Genomic DNA, 15,344 nt, shown 5'->3' with positions numbered 1-15,344 from the left:
CCTGTGTCCTCAAGGGGACACCAGTGGTGTCCCAGCTGCTCAGCCCCGTGTCCTCACTTGCCCACGAAGCAGTAGGAGCCGTAGGTCCTCATCTCCTTGCTGGGGAAGCCGAAGCTGCGCACGCCGGGCTCGGGCAGCCCGCCGCAGCGCTGCCGGGGCGTGGTGATGGGGTAGCGCACGCTGCCGTCCGCCAGCCAGCCCCCGTCGCAGCGATCCAGCTGGGAGAACTTCCAGGCTGAGTAGAGCTGGCCCACTTTGGCCAGGGCAGCCCCCTGGTTGCGACACGCCTGCCCCGCCTCCTTGAAGTTCAGGTGGCCGCGGATGAAGTAGACTTGGCCTGGGGGATGGAGAGGGTGTTGCGGTGTGATTTCAGGGTTTATCTCAGAACCCCGGGTCCCTCCCCTGATAATTCCCTCCCAGGTGTGTCAGTCACCTCTCCTTTCCCCTCCCAGCACTGTCTGTCAGTCCTGGTATTCCAGGAGGGCAGATTCAAAGGGTGCCCTCTACCCCCGGGGGGCACTGGGCCATCCAGGTGTCCTTTGTCCCTTGAGCCCTCCCCTCCTGTACCTGGCTGGTGGCTCCCAGCCCCTTCCCTGCCCCTCTCCCCGGGGTTAAAGGAGCAGCACCCACGGGGTCAGGAGTTCTGTTGGAGCTGTTGTGGGTTCAGAATAAAGCTCTGGATCCAAACCCTCCATCAGAACCGACTCCTTTCCTTCACCATCACCTTAAAGCTTCTCCACAGAGGGAAACCCAAGGAGCAGACCCTGTTATGGGGGGAAAGCTCCATCCCGCAGCCACCAGAGCTCCTGCACGCCTGGACTTGTCTCCACGTGCTCAGCTGCAACATCCAGCCAGCCAAAAGTGTCTCTGGGGTGAAACACCACAGTTGCTGGTATTGGGTTCAGCACCAAGGGCCAGACAAGCTCAGGTACGTCCTGTCCGGCTCTATTGGTAAATATTCCAATATAAGAGGGGACACAGCAGGTGAGCAACCTTCCTGCAAACAACTGTCACCGTCATATTTTCTGAAAAATGTCTTCGCCCAGGATTTTTCTCCTGGGAAGCTGAGAAGCCACAGAGAAAAAAGAAAACAATCATTCTCTGCTTTGCTTCTTCTGCGTTTTGCTGCTTTGGAATGTGGTTTGGAAACAACCACAACAGGGGGTTGTTTCATTGGTTTCATGTGAATGAAATTTCACATGTGGCCTTGATGTTCAGGTGGCCCCAGATGAAGTAGACCAGGCCTGGGGGATGGAGGGGGGACACGGCAGGTGAGCATCCTTCCTGCAAACAACTGTCACCGTCATATTTTCTGAAAAATCTCTTTGCCCAAGATTTTTCTCCTGGGAAGCTGAGAAGCCACAGAGAAAAACGAAAACAATCATTCTCTGCTTTGCTTCTCCTGCGTTTTGCTGCTTTGGAATGTGGTTTGGACATTGTTTACCAACAGGTGGTTGTTTCATTGGTTTCATGTGAATTGTTTCTGACTTAATGACTGATCACAGCCAAGCTGTGTCGAGGTTCTGGAAGGAGTCACGAGTTTTTCATTATTATCTTTCTAGCCTTCTGTCTGTAACCTTTCTGTATTCTTTAGTATAGTTTAGTATAGTATTCTTTAATATAATATAGTATCATAAAATAATAAATTAGGCTTCTAAGAACATGGAGTCAGATTCATCACTCCTTCCTTCGTCTGGGAACCCTGCAAATACACGAAACAACCTGCTGCAGATCTCCGTGGGGAGCAGGGCTTGTGAGAAGGGTGCTGTGAGAAGGACAGGGGAAGGATTAGTTTACTCCTAGGAACAACCATTACAACCTCAAGCAACCACCGAATTATGGCTTGAACCGGCCTTGAAATTAATACACTTGCCATCCTGCCATTGATCTCAAAATCCCACCACCCACAAGCCATCGATGCTGCTACTAAACACTTCCTAACCCAATCAGCTGCTTCAGCTCTAGCATATTCTCTAGCATAACCAACGTGTGACACACTGGACGATGAGATATTACTCCACTTACCCACCCTACATCCTGCCTAATCCTAACCTCAGCCATTGCAATAAAACTAGGACTAGTCCCATTCCACCTCTGATTTCCAGAAGTGCTCCAGCGGTACCTTGAAGGGCAGAGGTGAAGCAGAAAGCATCGAATCTGTCCTTCTGCTTGTCCCTGGCGCCGTAGGTGCGCACCCCGGGCAGGAGGAGGCGGCCGCCGCACGGCTCCCGCGAGTTGATGATGGGGTAGTGCACGGTCCCGTCCAGGATCCAGCCGGCGTTGCACCAGTCCAGCCCCTCCGTCCAGGCTGTGGGGAGAGAGGCAGCTCAGCCACGGCGTCTCCCTCCTCCCCATCCTCAGACAGGCACGGGTTTGGGCTGAGGAGGAGGTTTTTTTAATGCTTGACCTTTGTAGAGCTGCTGGTAGGTGGCCAGGCGGGAGTCCTGCTGCTCGCAGGCGCGCTTGGCTTCGTGGTAGTTGAATTTGTAGCGCCCGTTGCTGGGCTGGTAAGGGAAGACGACACCTGGAGGGACAGAGATGGGGTGATGTGACAGTGATCCCAGGGGTCCCAGGATGAGGGATGAGATGAGAAAGTTGACTCCATGTTGAGAAAGCTTGATTTATTATTTTATGATATATATATTATTAAAAACTATACTATAAGAATAGAAGAAAAGATTTCATCAGAAGGTTCTAAGAATAGAAAAGGAATGAATAACAAAGGTTTGTCTTTGACTGAGACAGTCTGGACAGCTGGACTGGGATTGGCCATTAATTAGAAACAACCCCATGAGACCAATCCCAGATCCACCTGTTGCATTCCACAGCAGCAGATAATCATTGTTTACATTTTGTTCCTGAGGCCTCTCAGCTTCTCAGCAGGAAAACTCCTAAGGAAAGGATTTTTCATAAAACATGTCGGTGACAGGGTGAGGGCAATGCTCTCCCCAAGGAGACTTTGACTCAACACCCCTGGGGATTCAGTGGTGAATTCAAGGCTGGGGAATGGTGATGCAATGGGGCTGGAGGCACAGAGACACACACTCCACTCCAGCTGAGCGTCCCCGTCCTGCCACATCCCCCAGGGATGTACTGTAGCAGCCACAGGCCCTGCAAGGCCTCCCTGGCTGTCAGTTGCCTAAGATAAGAAATGCCTAGTCATGATGACTGGACCAAGACCCCCTCTTCTGCCTCAGACACTCGTTATCTCTCTGTAAGACCATAGGTGATATCAACCCTGACCCTTACTATTGGACTGTTTCCCAAAATTCCTGTACCCTATATAAACCTCTACTTCTGCCCAGTTTGGCAGAAGAGCTGTCACTGTCACCCTTTGCAGAGGCTGCCAATAGAGACACCTTTGTGGAACCTCACACAGCCTTCTCCTCTCTCTCCCTGTGTCTGCTGAGGCACTTCTCAAGCAAAGAGCTGAACTCACTTAAGAGCTGAGCTGCTTGCTAAGATTGCCTGCGCCTGGGAGCCTGCCTGGGGCACCTGGACAGGTTGTGCTTGGCAGTACCCCTCTATCTGGGACACCTGTGGCATTCACATTCTCTGAAAAAATAAATTCCTTTGCCCCCAGGGTTTTTCTCCTGGGAAGCTGAAAGGCAGTGAGAGAAGCCTCAGAGAAAAGGAAAACAATTCTTATCTCAGTTGCTTCTCCTGTGTTGTGCTTGTCTGGAATGTGTTTGGAGATTTTTTACCCAAAGGTAATTTCTTTATTGGACCCCAGTGTGAGTTGGTTTGACTCATTGGCCAATTAGGGCCAAGCTGTGTCGGGACTCTGGAAAGAGTCACGAGTTTTCATTATTATCTTTTTAGCATTCAGTAAGCATCTTTTCTGTATTCTTTAGTATAGCACAGTATTCTTTAATATAATATAGTATAATAAAGTAATAAATTAGCCTTCTGATAAGATGTAGTCAGATGCATCGTTCATCATTCCTGCCTTTGTCGGGGCACATTGTTTACAACAGACACTGATGGCAGCCGGGGTCAGACAGACCCTGAAGCCCCAGACCCAACCCAAGCCCACTCTCGAGGTGCAGCATAAGCGAGATGCTCTCATCCGCCAGGGATGATTCCAAGCTCACCCTCGAGGTGCAGTGTGAGCGAGATGCTCTCATCCTCCAGCCCATTGATGAGCTGGAAGGGGTAGTGCCCCTCATCCCCCAGGGCTGTACCCCAAGCTCACCCTCGAGGTGCAGCATGAACAAGATGCTCTCATCCCCAGGGATGATTCCAAGCTCACCCTCCAGGTGCAGCATGAGCAAGGTGCTCTCACTCCCAGGGCTGTACCCCAAGCTCATCCTCAAGATGCAGTGTGAACAAGATGCTCTCACCCCCAGGGCTGTACCCCAAGCTCATCCTCCAGGTGAAGCGTGAGCAAGGTGCTCTCAGCCCCAGGGCTGTACCCCAAGCTCACCCTCAAGGTGCAGCATGAGCAAGGTGCTCTCACCCCCAGGGCTGTACCCCAAGCTCACCCTCGAGGTGCAGCATGAGTGAGGTGCTCTCACCCCCAGGGCTGTACCCCAAGCTCACCCTCCAGGTGCAGCGTGAGCGAGATGCTCTCATCCTCCAGCCCGTTGACGAGCTGGCAGCGGTAGCGCCCCTCGTCCTCCAGCGCCACGTTGGTGATGGTGAGCGAGGCGTCGTAGCGGTGGCTGTGCCGCAGGCGCACCCGCGGGCTCAGGGGCCCGTAGTTCTTGTGGAAGAGCCCGTTGGTGATGATGATGATGCTCTCCCCGTAGTTGGCCGGCTCCACCTTGCTCCACTTGACGCGGTAGTTGCGAGGCAGGGCGCGCAGCACGCAGGGCAGGGTGGCCGTGGCACCGCGCTGCGTGTGCACCGTGGGGTGCAGGGGCTCCAGCAGGTACTGCAGGTGCAGGGGGGCTGCAGCCCCCCGGGCAGCCTCAGCACCATCCCTCCGACACCCTCCTGAGCCCCCCCAACCCTCAGCAGCATCTGATGGTTTCTATCATCCATCCTGGCTCCTCCTCACCTCTCCTGCACCTCCAGGAGCACAGCTCAGCTCCTGCCCTGGCTGGACCCGTCCAGCATCACCTCCCCTCTCCAAAACTGACTCCAAACAGCAGTGCCCACTCCTCCCTGCAGGCCTTGTACCCTACAGGGGCTCCACATCCATATATATACATATATATAGGGCTCCACATCCATATATATACATATATATAGGGCTCCACATCCATATATATACATATATATAGGGCTCCACATCCTGCCCCCCAGGCCCTGCTCCCTACAGGGACTCCACATCCATACATATACATATATATAGGGCTCCACATCCTGCCCCCAGGCCCTGCTCCCTACCTGGGGTCCCCGTTGGCCGCTGGAAGATGCTGGACCCTGGGGGTGCTGCCAGGAGCCAGAGGCAGCCGAGCAGGAGCAGCCTGTGCATCCTCAGAGCCAGGGGCAGGACGGAGCCTGGGGAGAGCACAGGGGTCAGGGACATGCAATGGGACACACCCCGGCTTTGGGGGGGCCTGGAGGGTGTGGCCCTGCTCTGGGGGGGCTGTGCAGAGGGGACATGGCTTGCAGGACCCCACAGCCTGTGCCAACCCTCCTTCCTGGCACCGCCCCGCTCTCTTACCGTCCCCACACCGGTCCTTCGGGGAGCCGCCGTGCCCATCCAACGCCCCGTGCCCACGGGCAGCTCCTGCTGCTTCCCTCCTCCGTCATAAACACCCCATGGTGGGGCCAGGGGACGGCCAGACCTGTGCCACGAGGAAGAGGTGACACGGGGACACCGCGGGGACACCACGGGGACACGGGAGGTGGCGAGCAGGTGCTCCCAGCCAGCCCTTCCCTGTCACCCTGGCACCCTGGCACCCCCGTGGCCCTTGATGCCCGCTCCCATGGTGCCCTCGCTCCCTGCCCTGTCACCGTCTCTTCCTGCTTTCTTCTCTTTTTTTTTCCCCCCTCCAACACCTCCCCGAGGAGCGCACGGGGAGGAGGAAGCACAATTTCCCATTGTGAGTGTCTTTCTCTTTATTGTTCTGCTCGGCAAAACACAGTGTGCCCGGGTAACAAACATCCCTTTATCTGCAGGCCACAGCTTTGGGAATTCAGGGAAAACGACAGTTCTGCATCGGCCTCCAGCAGCCTCTTGGGCTGGCAAAGCCCCCCCTGTGCTGGGACAGGGCTCTGTGAGCCCACAGACAGCAGGGCAATGGTTAATTTAATTCCCCTCTCCCCGTCCCTGATGGAGGGATGATGTTCCCACCCCTTGAGGGTTGTGCAAGGGGGCTGCCCCACCGCTCGAGTCCTTCTGGATTTATCCTGCCCTCCAAAAAGGCATCAGAGAGGTTTCCCCATCATCCCCTCGGGCCAGGAGCAGAGCACAGGCACACAATGGTGCTGTGTTCTGGGCTGCCACAACTTCTTCCTCCCCCAGGGTCCATCTCCAAGGGTGGAGGAAGCTCTTCTCAAAGGAAGCATGAGACAAGCAGGGACTGTCCCCAAGACCACCCTGGCCTGGCTGTGGCACACACAGCACAGCAAGCAGCCCCCTCAGAGGAGAGAAAGGCATCTGGGTGTCCTCATCCCCCAACTGCTTCCAGCCTCTTTTCAAGGAGGGACATCGATTTGGGTGGCAGCAGGCTGCTCTGGAAGCTTCTTCCAGCTCAGAATGTCCAGAGCTTTGTGATCATCACTGTGAGGAGCAAAAGGTGCCATAGTTTTGCTCTCCCCGGGCTGAGGGAGGCTAAACTGGAGCAGCAGCACTGCGAGCTCCTCCCTGCAACTCCCCACAGCTTTGGGCTGGGTCCGAGGCTCTTCAGGGAGTCTGTCATCTCCCTCCCTCACACTTCCTGTGCCCACGGCTGCAGAAACACATCCTGTTCTCCCCCAGCAGCAGCTCTGGGCTTCTTGGCTGCAGGATGCTGATTCCCAGCTCTGCTCTATCACAAATGAGCTGTTTCTCACATTTTTCCCAAGTGAAGGCACCAGCTACAGTCCCCAGCCCTCACAAAACCACAGCCCGAGGCAGAACATTTGCAGGGGCTCCCATGAGTGACTCATCCCCCTTCCCCATGCCATTAGCATCAGGGCATGACCCCAGCCCACCACTGCTTATCTGAGTTCAGAGTTTGGCCCAGTGCTGTGGGAAGGAGTCACCCAAGTCACTTCCCAAACACACACTGTGTGACTTCTCTGCTCCTTGTCTCTTCTTCTCCCTTTCTGGGATCTGCACCCACTCCACAAACACCTCTGCAGAAGCAGAGGCAGCCAAAGAAAAGCCAAGGATCCCCTTGTGCTCAGCTCCCCCAGCTCCTGGCGTGGGCTCCATCACGAGCCTCTGACTCTGCTCCTTGGTCCTGTTCTTCAAAGCTCAGATTCTCCTTCCCCCCTCTCGACCCCACAGGAAACTTCATCCCCCTGAACACTCGTTTTTCCTTCTGACCAGGGAATTTGAGCCTAGCTTTGCTGAGCCAGCACCTCCACAGCAGCTCAGGTGCATCACCCACCGTGTTTCTGCAATGCACAGGCAGAAACCTCACGAGTCCCCCCTCCATTTCCTGCCCACCCCAAATCCGGCGCCCATCCCAGCCGAGAGGGACGCTTATCCCCCCACACGCTTCCCAGCGCAGTGCCTGGAGCCACCTGGTGTGGCATCACCGGCTGCGGAGGTGTGCCAGGGCATCCCAGCCCGAGTTTCCGTGTTGGCAGCGCTGCCCCGCTCTCGGCACTCCCTTCGAGGTGCGGAGAACCCGGCAGCCGCCCCGGCAGGAGGAGTTTGCAGCCCCAGCGCGGCTCTCCCCATGCACCCCCTTTGCAGGGCTTCACCTGCCCCGGCTGCCCCCCGACATGTCTGAGCACGCAGCCGCCTCCAGGCTGCGGCTCTCGGGGTTGTGCTTCCTCCTGCAGATCCTCCTCATCCTCCTCTTCGCGGTGTTGGTGCGGTACAGCCCCGAGGGCAGCCCCGGGCCGTGCCCCCCGCAGCTGAACTGCAGCCAGAGGAGCCAGGACTCGGCTTTCCTGCAGCCCCGTGAGTACCCCCATGGCAGAGCTCTTCTGCTGAGGGGATGGCACCGGGTGTCACCGTGCAGGCTGCAGACCTGCCACTGACTCCAGAGCTAACAGAGAGGCAGCATCGAGCTGCAGGCTTGGGGTACTCAGGCTTCCCAGAGGGGTAAAGCAGACATGCTGCAAGGATTTCTGAAATACTTGCAGCAAAAGAGGGAAATTTGGGTCTGGGACTTGTGTTAGAGCAGTGGAGCTCAGGAGGGGTCACTGAGCGCAGAGAAAAACTGGGGATCATCATCCCATGCCTGGTGGGGAGCACAGCAGCTGCTCCTGGCACCTCAGAGCTTCCCACTGACCAGCCGGGTTTGCAGGGCCAGGGGATTCTCACTGAGCTCCTTCTATGGAGGATTGGAGCTCAGAAGGGACCACTGAGCACAGAGAAAAACTGGGGATCACCTGGTGGGGAGCACAGCAGCTGCTCCTGGCACTTCAGGGCATGCAGAGCTTCCCACTGACCAGCCAGGTTTGCAGGGCCAGGGGATTCTCACTGAGCTCCTTCCATGGAGGATTGGAGCTCAGAAGGGATCACTGAGCGCAGAGAAAAACTGGGGATCATCATCCCATGCCTGGTAGGGATCATCATCTCACAGCAGCTGCTCCTGACACTTCAGAGCTTCTCACTGACCAGCCAGGTTTGCAGGGCCAGGGGATTCTCACTGAGCTCCTTCCATGGAGGATTGGAGCTCAGAAGGGATCACTGAGCACAGAGAAAAACTGGGGATCACCTGGTGGGGAGCACAGCAGCTGCTCCTGGCACTTCAGGGCATGCAGAGCTTCCCACTGACCAGCCGGGTTTGCAGGGCCAGGGGATTCTCACCGAGCCCTTTCCACGGAGGCTTTGGCTCCCCGGGTGCTACCAACGGGGTCTGCAGCATCCTGCTGCCCGCTGGGCATCACTGCAGAGCTCCTGCCGGGCTCAGGGGCTGCCCCTGCCTTTTCTGAGCCACAGACAGGGTGGCCAGCGGGACAGGAGCGGCAGAGTGCCCCGGCAGAGAGGGGGGAGCGGGGGAGGCGCTGGGCGGGAGCTGCAGCCGGCAGCCGGCAGGTTCTCCCGGTTTCTGCTGCCCACGTAACCCCACCCAGGCAGTGACTCACGGAGGAGGCCGGCCCGCAGCTGTCAGCCGGAGGGGTGCAAAGGGCGTTCAGCCCGAGCACGAATCAAGCCCCCCGTCCTCTGGTTTGCCACCAGACTGACCCCAATTCTCTGCTCATCCTTCCTCTCTCATCCTGTGAACTGGGACACGGTGCCTCCAGGGGTGCTGACGTCTCAGAGCCACTTTCACGCTGCTCTGGTGGGTACAGACAGCTCTCGGCCACCCGAGGGGGTTTCTGTGCTGCAGGATGAATGTCCTGAGCTGTCAGCACAGGGCAGCTGCAGATGGGGTGGCCAGGAGCTGCTGCACAGGGTCACAGCAGGCAGGGGTGGCTGCAGCTGTCCCTGGCACATCTCCAAGGAGAATCCTCCATGGCTCCAGACTCACGTCGAGAGGAGCGAGCCTTCAGCTGCCCACCCCTGTCAGAGCAGGGCAGGGGGTGTCAGCCCCGGCTGAGTGCCCTCAGGGACCAGCAGCAGGGTGGCTGCCTGCCCTCAGCACCTCCAGAGCCGTCCTTGTGCCTCTCCAGCAGGGTTTCAGGATGTCCACGTCCAGGTGCTCCTCAGCTTTGGGCTCCTGCTGGCCTTCCTCAGCCGCTATGGGCCGGGCAGTGCTGCCATCAGCATCCTCATCACAGCCTTCTCCATCCAGTGGGCTGTTCTCATCCAGGGCATGCTTTACTTCTTCCTCAACGGCAAAATTTACGTGGGAGCTCAGAGGTAAGGCAGGAGGGAGCTGCTCGGCCCAGCCCTGGCACACTGGCTCCCTCCTCTGTAAAACTCGTGGCTCTGCTTTGGAGGAGGATTTTGAAGACGTGTGGGACGGGGTTGTTCGAGTAACGCCCTGGCAAGGGCTGTGTAAGCACTGCCAATGGGTTCAGGGGGGCACTCTGGCCCCCACCTGCCTCAAGCCCAGCCATCCTGTGCCACCAGCACCGCAGGGCTCTGCCTGCTCAGCTGGCAGGAGCAGTGGGGCTGCAGGCTCAGCTCCTGATCCCTCCCAGCTCTGCCCAGCCCCTGTGCTCATCCCTGGCAGTGCCAGCTCTAGTCCCACACTTTTCCTCTCCTTCCCAGCATGGTCAGTGCTGATTTCTGCACCGCAGCTGTTCTGATCTCGGCTGGAGCTGTTCTAGGCAGGGTGAGCCCTGTGCAGATGCTGCTGCTGGCCCTGCTGGAGGTCACCCTGTGCACTCTCAATGAATTCATCCTGCTCAGTCTCATGGGGGTGAGTCACCAGAAAGGGAGTGGCCCTGAGTTTGGGCTCCTCATGGCAAGTTCTGCCTCATCTGGAGAGGCAAATCCCTCCCCCTGCTGTAGTATTTGCACTAGTTGTGGGGGGCTCAGTTGTTGGTTTCTCTGGGTCTGGATTGAAGGCACTTGAGACAATAGTTCATGTTTGGACTCAGGTGTTTATTATTTCTGATCAGTATAACAGTCTCACTACTGTGAGTTTGGCAGCTTTTCATTAGAAGGCACAAAATGGCCAATAATCTTTTGTTATAACGTCTTTTAAGACTAAACTATCCAATTAAGAACTGACACCTAGATAATTTTCCCTTTTAACCCAATAACTGATCCCACAGAGCCCAAAATGTGGATTTTCCCACCCAATTACAAAATGCCACCCAAACCCATGAAGAAGAAGGAAGAAGAAGCCTGAAGAAGAAACCCAGGATGACACCCTGTGCCCTCCATCTTGCACACTAAAAATCCCAAACCCTCAATTTCTCACCCAGTGACACACCTACCCTGCTCTCTATAATCTATTTCACACTTTTGTGGATTTTAGTCTATTCTGAAGTTTGGGAAACTTTCTCCATGAATGAGGGTCAAAGTCAGGGCACCCCAGAGCAGACAGAAAAATATTCCTGGTGCCCTGGGTTTGCACATCACCCCACTCCCTGCACTCACTTTCCATGTTTTCCACACTCCCAGGTGAGAGACAGTGGAGGCTCCTTGACCATCCACACCTTTGGTGCTTATTTTGGCCTGATGGTCTCACGGCTCCTGTGCCAGCCCCACAAGGACAAGAGGAAGAGGGAAGAGCAGCAGGATAAGGGGCCCCACACAGATGTCTTTGCTGTGGCTGGTATGGAGCTCGAATCCTCAGCACCTACAGCTGGTGGTGGAAGGGTTGTCACCAATCTGAGGGTAGTGAGGCTGTGGCTTTGACCAGGAGGTTGCTGCAGACCACCAAGGACAGATGTCCTCCCCCTCCCCAGGGCCCTGTCTGGGGCTGCACCACCCTCTTCTAGAAAAACCTTTTCCTTGTGTTCTGCCTGAACCTCCCTGGTGGCCACGTGCATCTGTTGGCCCTCACAGGAACTTTCTGTCCCACAAGGGACCAACTCCAGCACCGGGACCTCTTCTGTTCCCTGCAGCAACCATCTACCTGTGGATCTTCTGGCCCAGCTTCACCTCCACCACCACTGCCCACCACAATGCAGAGAACTGGGCAGTGCTCAACACCTACTTTTCACTGGTGGCAAGCACCATGTCCACCTTCATCCTCTCTCCTCTCCTCTCCGAGGAGAGCACCCCAAGGATGGTAGGTTGGGACAAACCCCAGGTTTGTGCCCTTCCCACACCCTGCCCTGCAGGAATAGGCCTGAACACACCCAGAGCAAAAGGGGAGGCCTGTTAGGCTTTCTTAGGTTCATAAAGAACCAATTTGAGGAAGACAGCCCCCACTCCCATCCCCATGATGCTCTCCATGCAGCCCCTGACCTGTCCTGCTCCATCAGGTTCAGATCCAGGATGCCACCCTGGCTGGCATGGCCGTGATGGGCATGGCTGGGGAGATGCTGCTCACCCCCTTTGGGGCCCTCATTGCAGGGCTTCTGGCTGGCCTCATCTCCTCCCTTGCCTTCAGATTCTTCATGGTGAGTCACCCTGGGACAGCCCAGGATGCTGCTCCCAGCCCAGGGGATCTGCTCCTGAACCTGCAAACGTGGGGCTGCAGCACAGCTGAGCCCCAGCTCACCACCAGCTCTTCCCTGTGCTCTCTCCAGCCCGTTCTACACTCCAGGCTGAAAATCCAGGACACCTGTGGGGTCCACAACACCCACGGGCTGCCCGGGGTGCTGGGGGCCTTGCTGGGGACGCTGCTGACGCTGCTGGCCACCGCTGACACTTTTGGTTACAGGTGAGAGGAGCCAGAATCGGGGGTGCCAGTGCCTTGATGTGCCAAGCTGGGGCCACCACAACCCCTGAGATCAGGGCTGCCCTGTTCCAGCAGCTCTTTAGAAGGCATTACCCAGAGCCATGAGCCTAAAAAGCTCCCAAAACAAGCAATCTCCCCAAACAAACCAGCTCCCAAAAGCCTCTCCCCTCTCTGGCATGCAGGCTGGAGCTGGTATTCCCACTGGTGGCCCAGGGCAGCCGGACAGTCACTGACCAAGCATTCATCCAGCTCAGTGCCCTGCCCCTCACCCTGCTGCTTGCAGCGCTCGGGGGCTGCTTCACGGGTGAGTTTTGCCTCCAGCACAGCGGGATGGAGGGCGTGAGGGGCAGGGAATTGATGGGTTTGGGAGAAAGAGCAGGAGCAGCCCCAAAGCAAAGCATCCCCTCAGGCAGGCCGGGCAGAGCCCAGGGGTGCTCAGCACTGTGTGTGCAAACCCAGCGGAGACCGGGGCTGCCCCGGGGCCATCCATGGGGCTTTGCTCCCCTCTGGCCGGGGGTCCCCCCGAGTCCGTGCTCCCCCTGCTCTGTGCTCCCCGCTGTGTCCGGGGCTCCCCTCGGGGCTGAAGCTTTCCCCAGGTCCATGCTCCTCCCGGGGTCCCTGCATCCCCCGGTCCCGGCTCCCCTCGGGTCCCGGCTCCCCCCACGGTTCTCCCCGGTCCCGGTCGGTTCCCCCCAGTTCCCCCCGGTCCCAGTTCCCCCCGGCTCCCGGCTCCCCCCGGGGTCCCGGCTCCCCCGGTCCCGGTTCCCCCCGGTTCCCGGCTCTCCCCGGCTCCTAGCTGCCCCCGGTTCCCTCCGGCTTCCCCCAGTCTCGGTCCCGGTTCCTCCCGGCTCCCTCCGGTCCCGGCTCCCCCCGGAGTCTGGGCTCCCACCCCCGCTCCCCCCGGTTCCCGGTTCTCCCCGGTTCTCCCCGGTTCCGGCTCTCCGCGGTTCTCCCCGGTTCTCCCCGGTTCCCCCTCGCTCCCCCCGCCTCCCCCCGGTCCCGGTTCTCCCCGGTTCCCTCCAGTTCCCGGCTCCCCCAGGTTCCCCCCGGTTCCCCCCGGTCCCCGTTCCCCCCGGCTCCCCCCGGTCCCGGTTCTCCCCGGTTCTCCCCGGTTCCCTCCAGTTCCCGGCTCCCCCATGTTCCCCCCGGTTCCCCCCGGTGCCGGTTCCCCCCGGTTCCCCCCGGTGCCGGTTCCCCCCGGCTCCCCCCGGTGCCGGTCCCCGCCGCCCGCCCGGCGCTGCCGCTAGATGTCAGGGGAAGCCCGGGCAGCGGCCGCCCCGCTCTCAGACGCCCTCGCCCGGCTTTCGGTGTCCTCAGGGGCCGTCCTGAAAATCAAGGTGCTGAGGTGCTGCCCGGCCGCGCAGTACAAGGAGAACCCCGTCCTGCGGGAGGTAAAGCTGGGATCTGTTGGTAAAAAGGGGGTTTTGGGTCTCAGGCAGCGGCAGGGGTTGGATATTCCCCCCCAGCTCCCTCCTCTTGCAGCAGCACTTCGGAGAGCTGCAGTAAATGCCACTGGCCACGGACTCAGAGAATCCCTGACTCATTTTAGGTGCCCCCTCTAAAAGCACCAGGTTCAACCGTTGCACTTCTGCCAAGGCCACCACTAAACCATGTCCCCAAAAGTCTGTTAAATCCCTCCAGGGATGGTGACTTCACCCCTCCCCTGGGCAGCCTGTGCCAGCGCTGGACGATTCCAGTGAAAGAATTCCCCCAATATTCCATCGAAATGGAAGTCGAGCCCCTTCCCAGCCCTGAGCAGGGCCCATTTCTGCCCCTCTCTTGTCTCTGCTGCAGGTGGCTGAGGAAGGATCTGAGCCCAGTACAAGTGAAAAGGAGCTGGGCATCAGCACCTTGGTGTAATGACCCCAGGACTCCTCTGAGGTCCTGCCCACCATGGCCAGTGCCAGCTGCCTTCTGGCAGCCCGAACCTCCCAGCAGGAGCCAGCTGCTGGTCCCCAACGTTTTGGGAGCAGCTGGGTGTCCACAGGCCTTTGCAGGGTGGAGAGGTGCTGCAGCATCCCTGAGCTGCCAGGGTCACCTCAGCATGTCCAGGCTCGGCTCAGCCGCTTCCTCTCCCTGCTCCTTGCCTCAGTTTCCCCATCAGCTGCTCTCTGGAGGAAGGCAATGGGGAGAGGAGGGATGACTGTGTTGGGGAACAGGCCCAGGAGGCTGAACAGAGAGCAGCAAAGACTTTGTACAGATATTTGTGCACATAGCAATTAAAATATATGGATTTTTTTTTTGTAACTTCAGGATTTGTCCCTGAATTCTTATGGCACCTGGCCAGCTCTGCTGGCTGTTTCCTTCAGGTGTCATCCAGGGAGGAAGGCAAAACCCCCCAGTTTGCCCTGCACCCCAAAAACTGATGCCCATTCGGTTTCATGGCTTGTGCCACCCATCTGAGGATGGTGCAGTCTCTGGAGTGGGGGACAGCACCCAGGGGCAGGAGCAGGGTGACACTGGGGTCCCCAGCACAGGGGTGACTCCTGCTTCCCCCTGACCACTCCTCACCTTGCACCAGGGGCTCCTCTCAACACAGAAACACCCCCAGCACTCAGCCCTGCTGTGACAGAGATGCTCCTCTGGCCACTGCATCCCCAGGACTGCCAGCACCCAGAACCCCGGCCCCACATCCCCCTGTGGAATCCCAGCCCCACATCCCCCTGCAGAACCCTGGCCCTACATCCCCCTGGCCCCACATCCCCACAGAGGGGCTCCCACCCCACCTGGGAGCAGACTGGAGCACCCTGGAAGGCTCGAGGGAACCCACAGAGAGCCCTGCAGCGACTGGAGCAGGGGCACAGCCCCAGAGGGCTCCTAGAGGGGCCATGCTGGGGGTCCCCGATGGGGGGCACACCTTGGGGTCCCATGTCCCATGAGCCTGGGGTGGCTGCCAGGCACTTTCACACCTCCTGTGCCAGACTGGCACTCACCAGGTGGGATTCCTGCGGGCACAGGTGTGCCCAGCTGCCAGAGTCACCATCCCTGAGGAGGGGACCACAGTCCCACTCCAGGCAGGGGGACAGCACAGCAAAGTTT

At 58.3% G+C, this 15,344-nt stretch overlaps 2 protein-coding genes across 2 annotated transcripts; one reads left to right on the top strand and one right to left on the bottom strand.

The window, feature by feature from the left end:
- Window positions 1–53: 53 nt before the first annotated feature.
- Window positions 54–5,437, bottom strand: HAPLN2 (hyaluronan and proteoglycan link protein 2; the record flags this gene model as incomplete). The annotated part of the gene is made up of 5 exons (XM_084223173.1): window positions 5,335–5,437; window positions 4,543–4,893; window positions 2,408–2,524; window positions 2,123–2,308; window positions 54–337 (listed from the first exon to the last, which is right to left on the bottom strand). The coding sequence occupies exons 1-5, from the start codon at window positions 5,420–5,422 to the stop codon at window positions 54–56; spliced, it is 1,026 nt and encodes a 341-aa protein (XP_084079299.1). The 5' UTR covers window positions 5,423–5,437.
- A 2,393-nt stretch (window positions 5,438–7,830) lies between these two features.
- Window positions 7,831–14,165, top strand: RHBG (Rh family B glycoprotein; the record flags this gene model as incomplete). Its single annotated transcript, XM_084223158.1, has 10 exons — window positions 7,831–8,011; window positions 9,676–9,862; window positions 10,217–10,367; window positions 11,078–11,231; window positions 11,524–11,690; window positions 11,887–12,024; window positions 12,154–12,287; window positions 12,488–12,609; window positions 13,623–13,696; window positions 14,100–14,165. 10 exons carry the CDS (start codon window positions 7,831–7,833, stop codon window positions 14,163–14,165), a joined length of 1,374 nt encoding a protein of 457 aa, XP_084079284.1.
- Window positions 14,166–15,344: the final 1,179 nt, after the last annotated feature.

Source organism: Fringilla coelebs, assembly GCF_963513975.1.
Source record: "Fringilla coelebs genome assembly, chromosome: 29".
NCBI classification, from domain to species: Eukaryota; Metazoa; Chordata; class Aves; order Passeriformes; family Fringillidae; genus Fringilla; species Fringilla coelebs.
The sequence above is the reverse complement of the archived record's forward strand: the minus strand, read 5'-3'. Positions and strand labels throughout refer to the sequence as shown.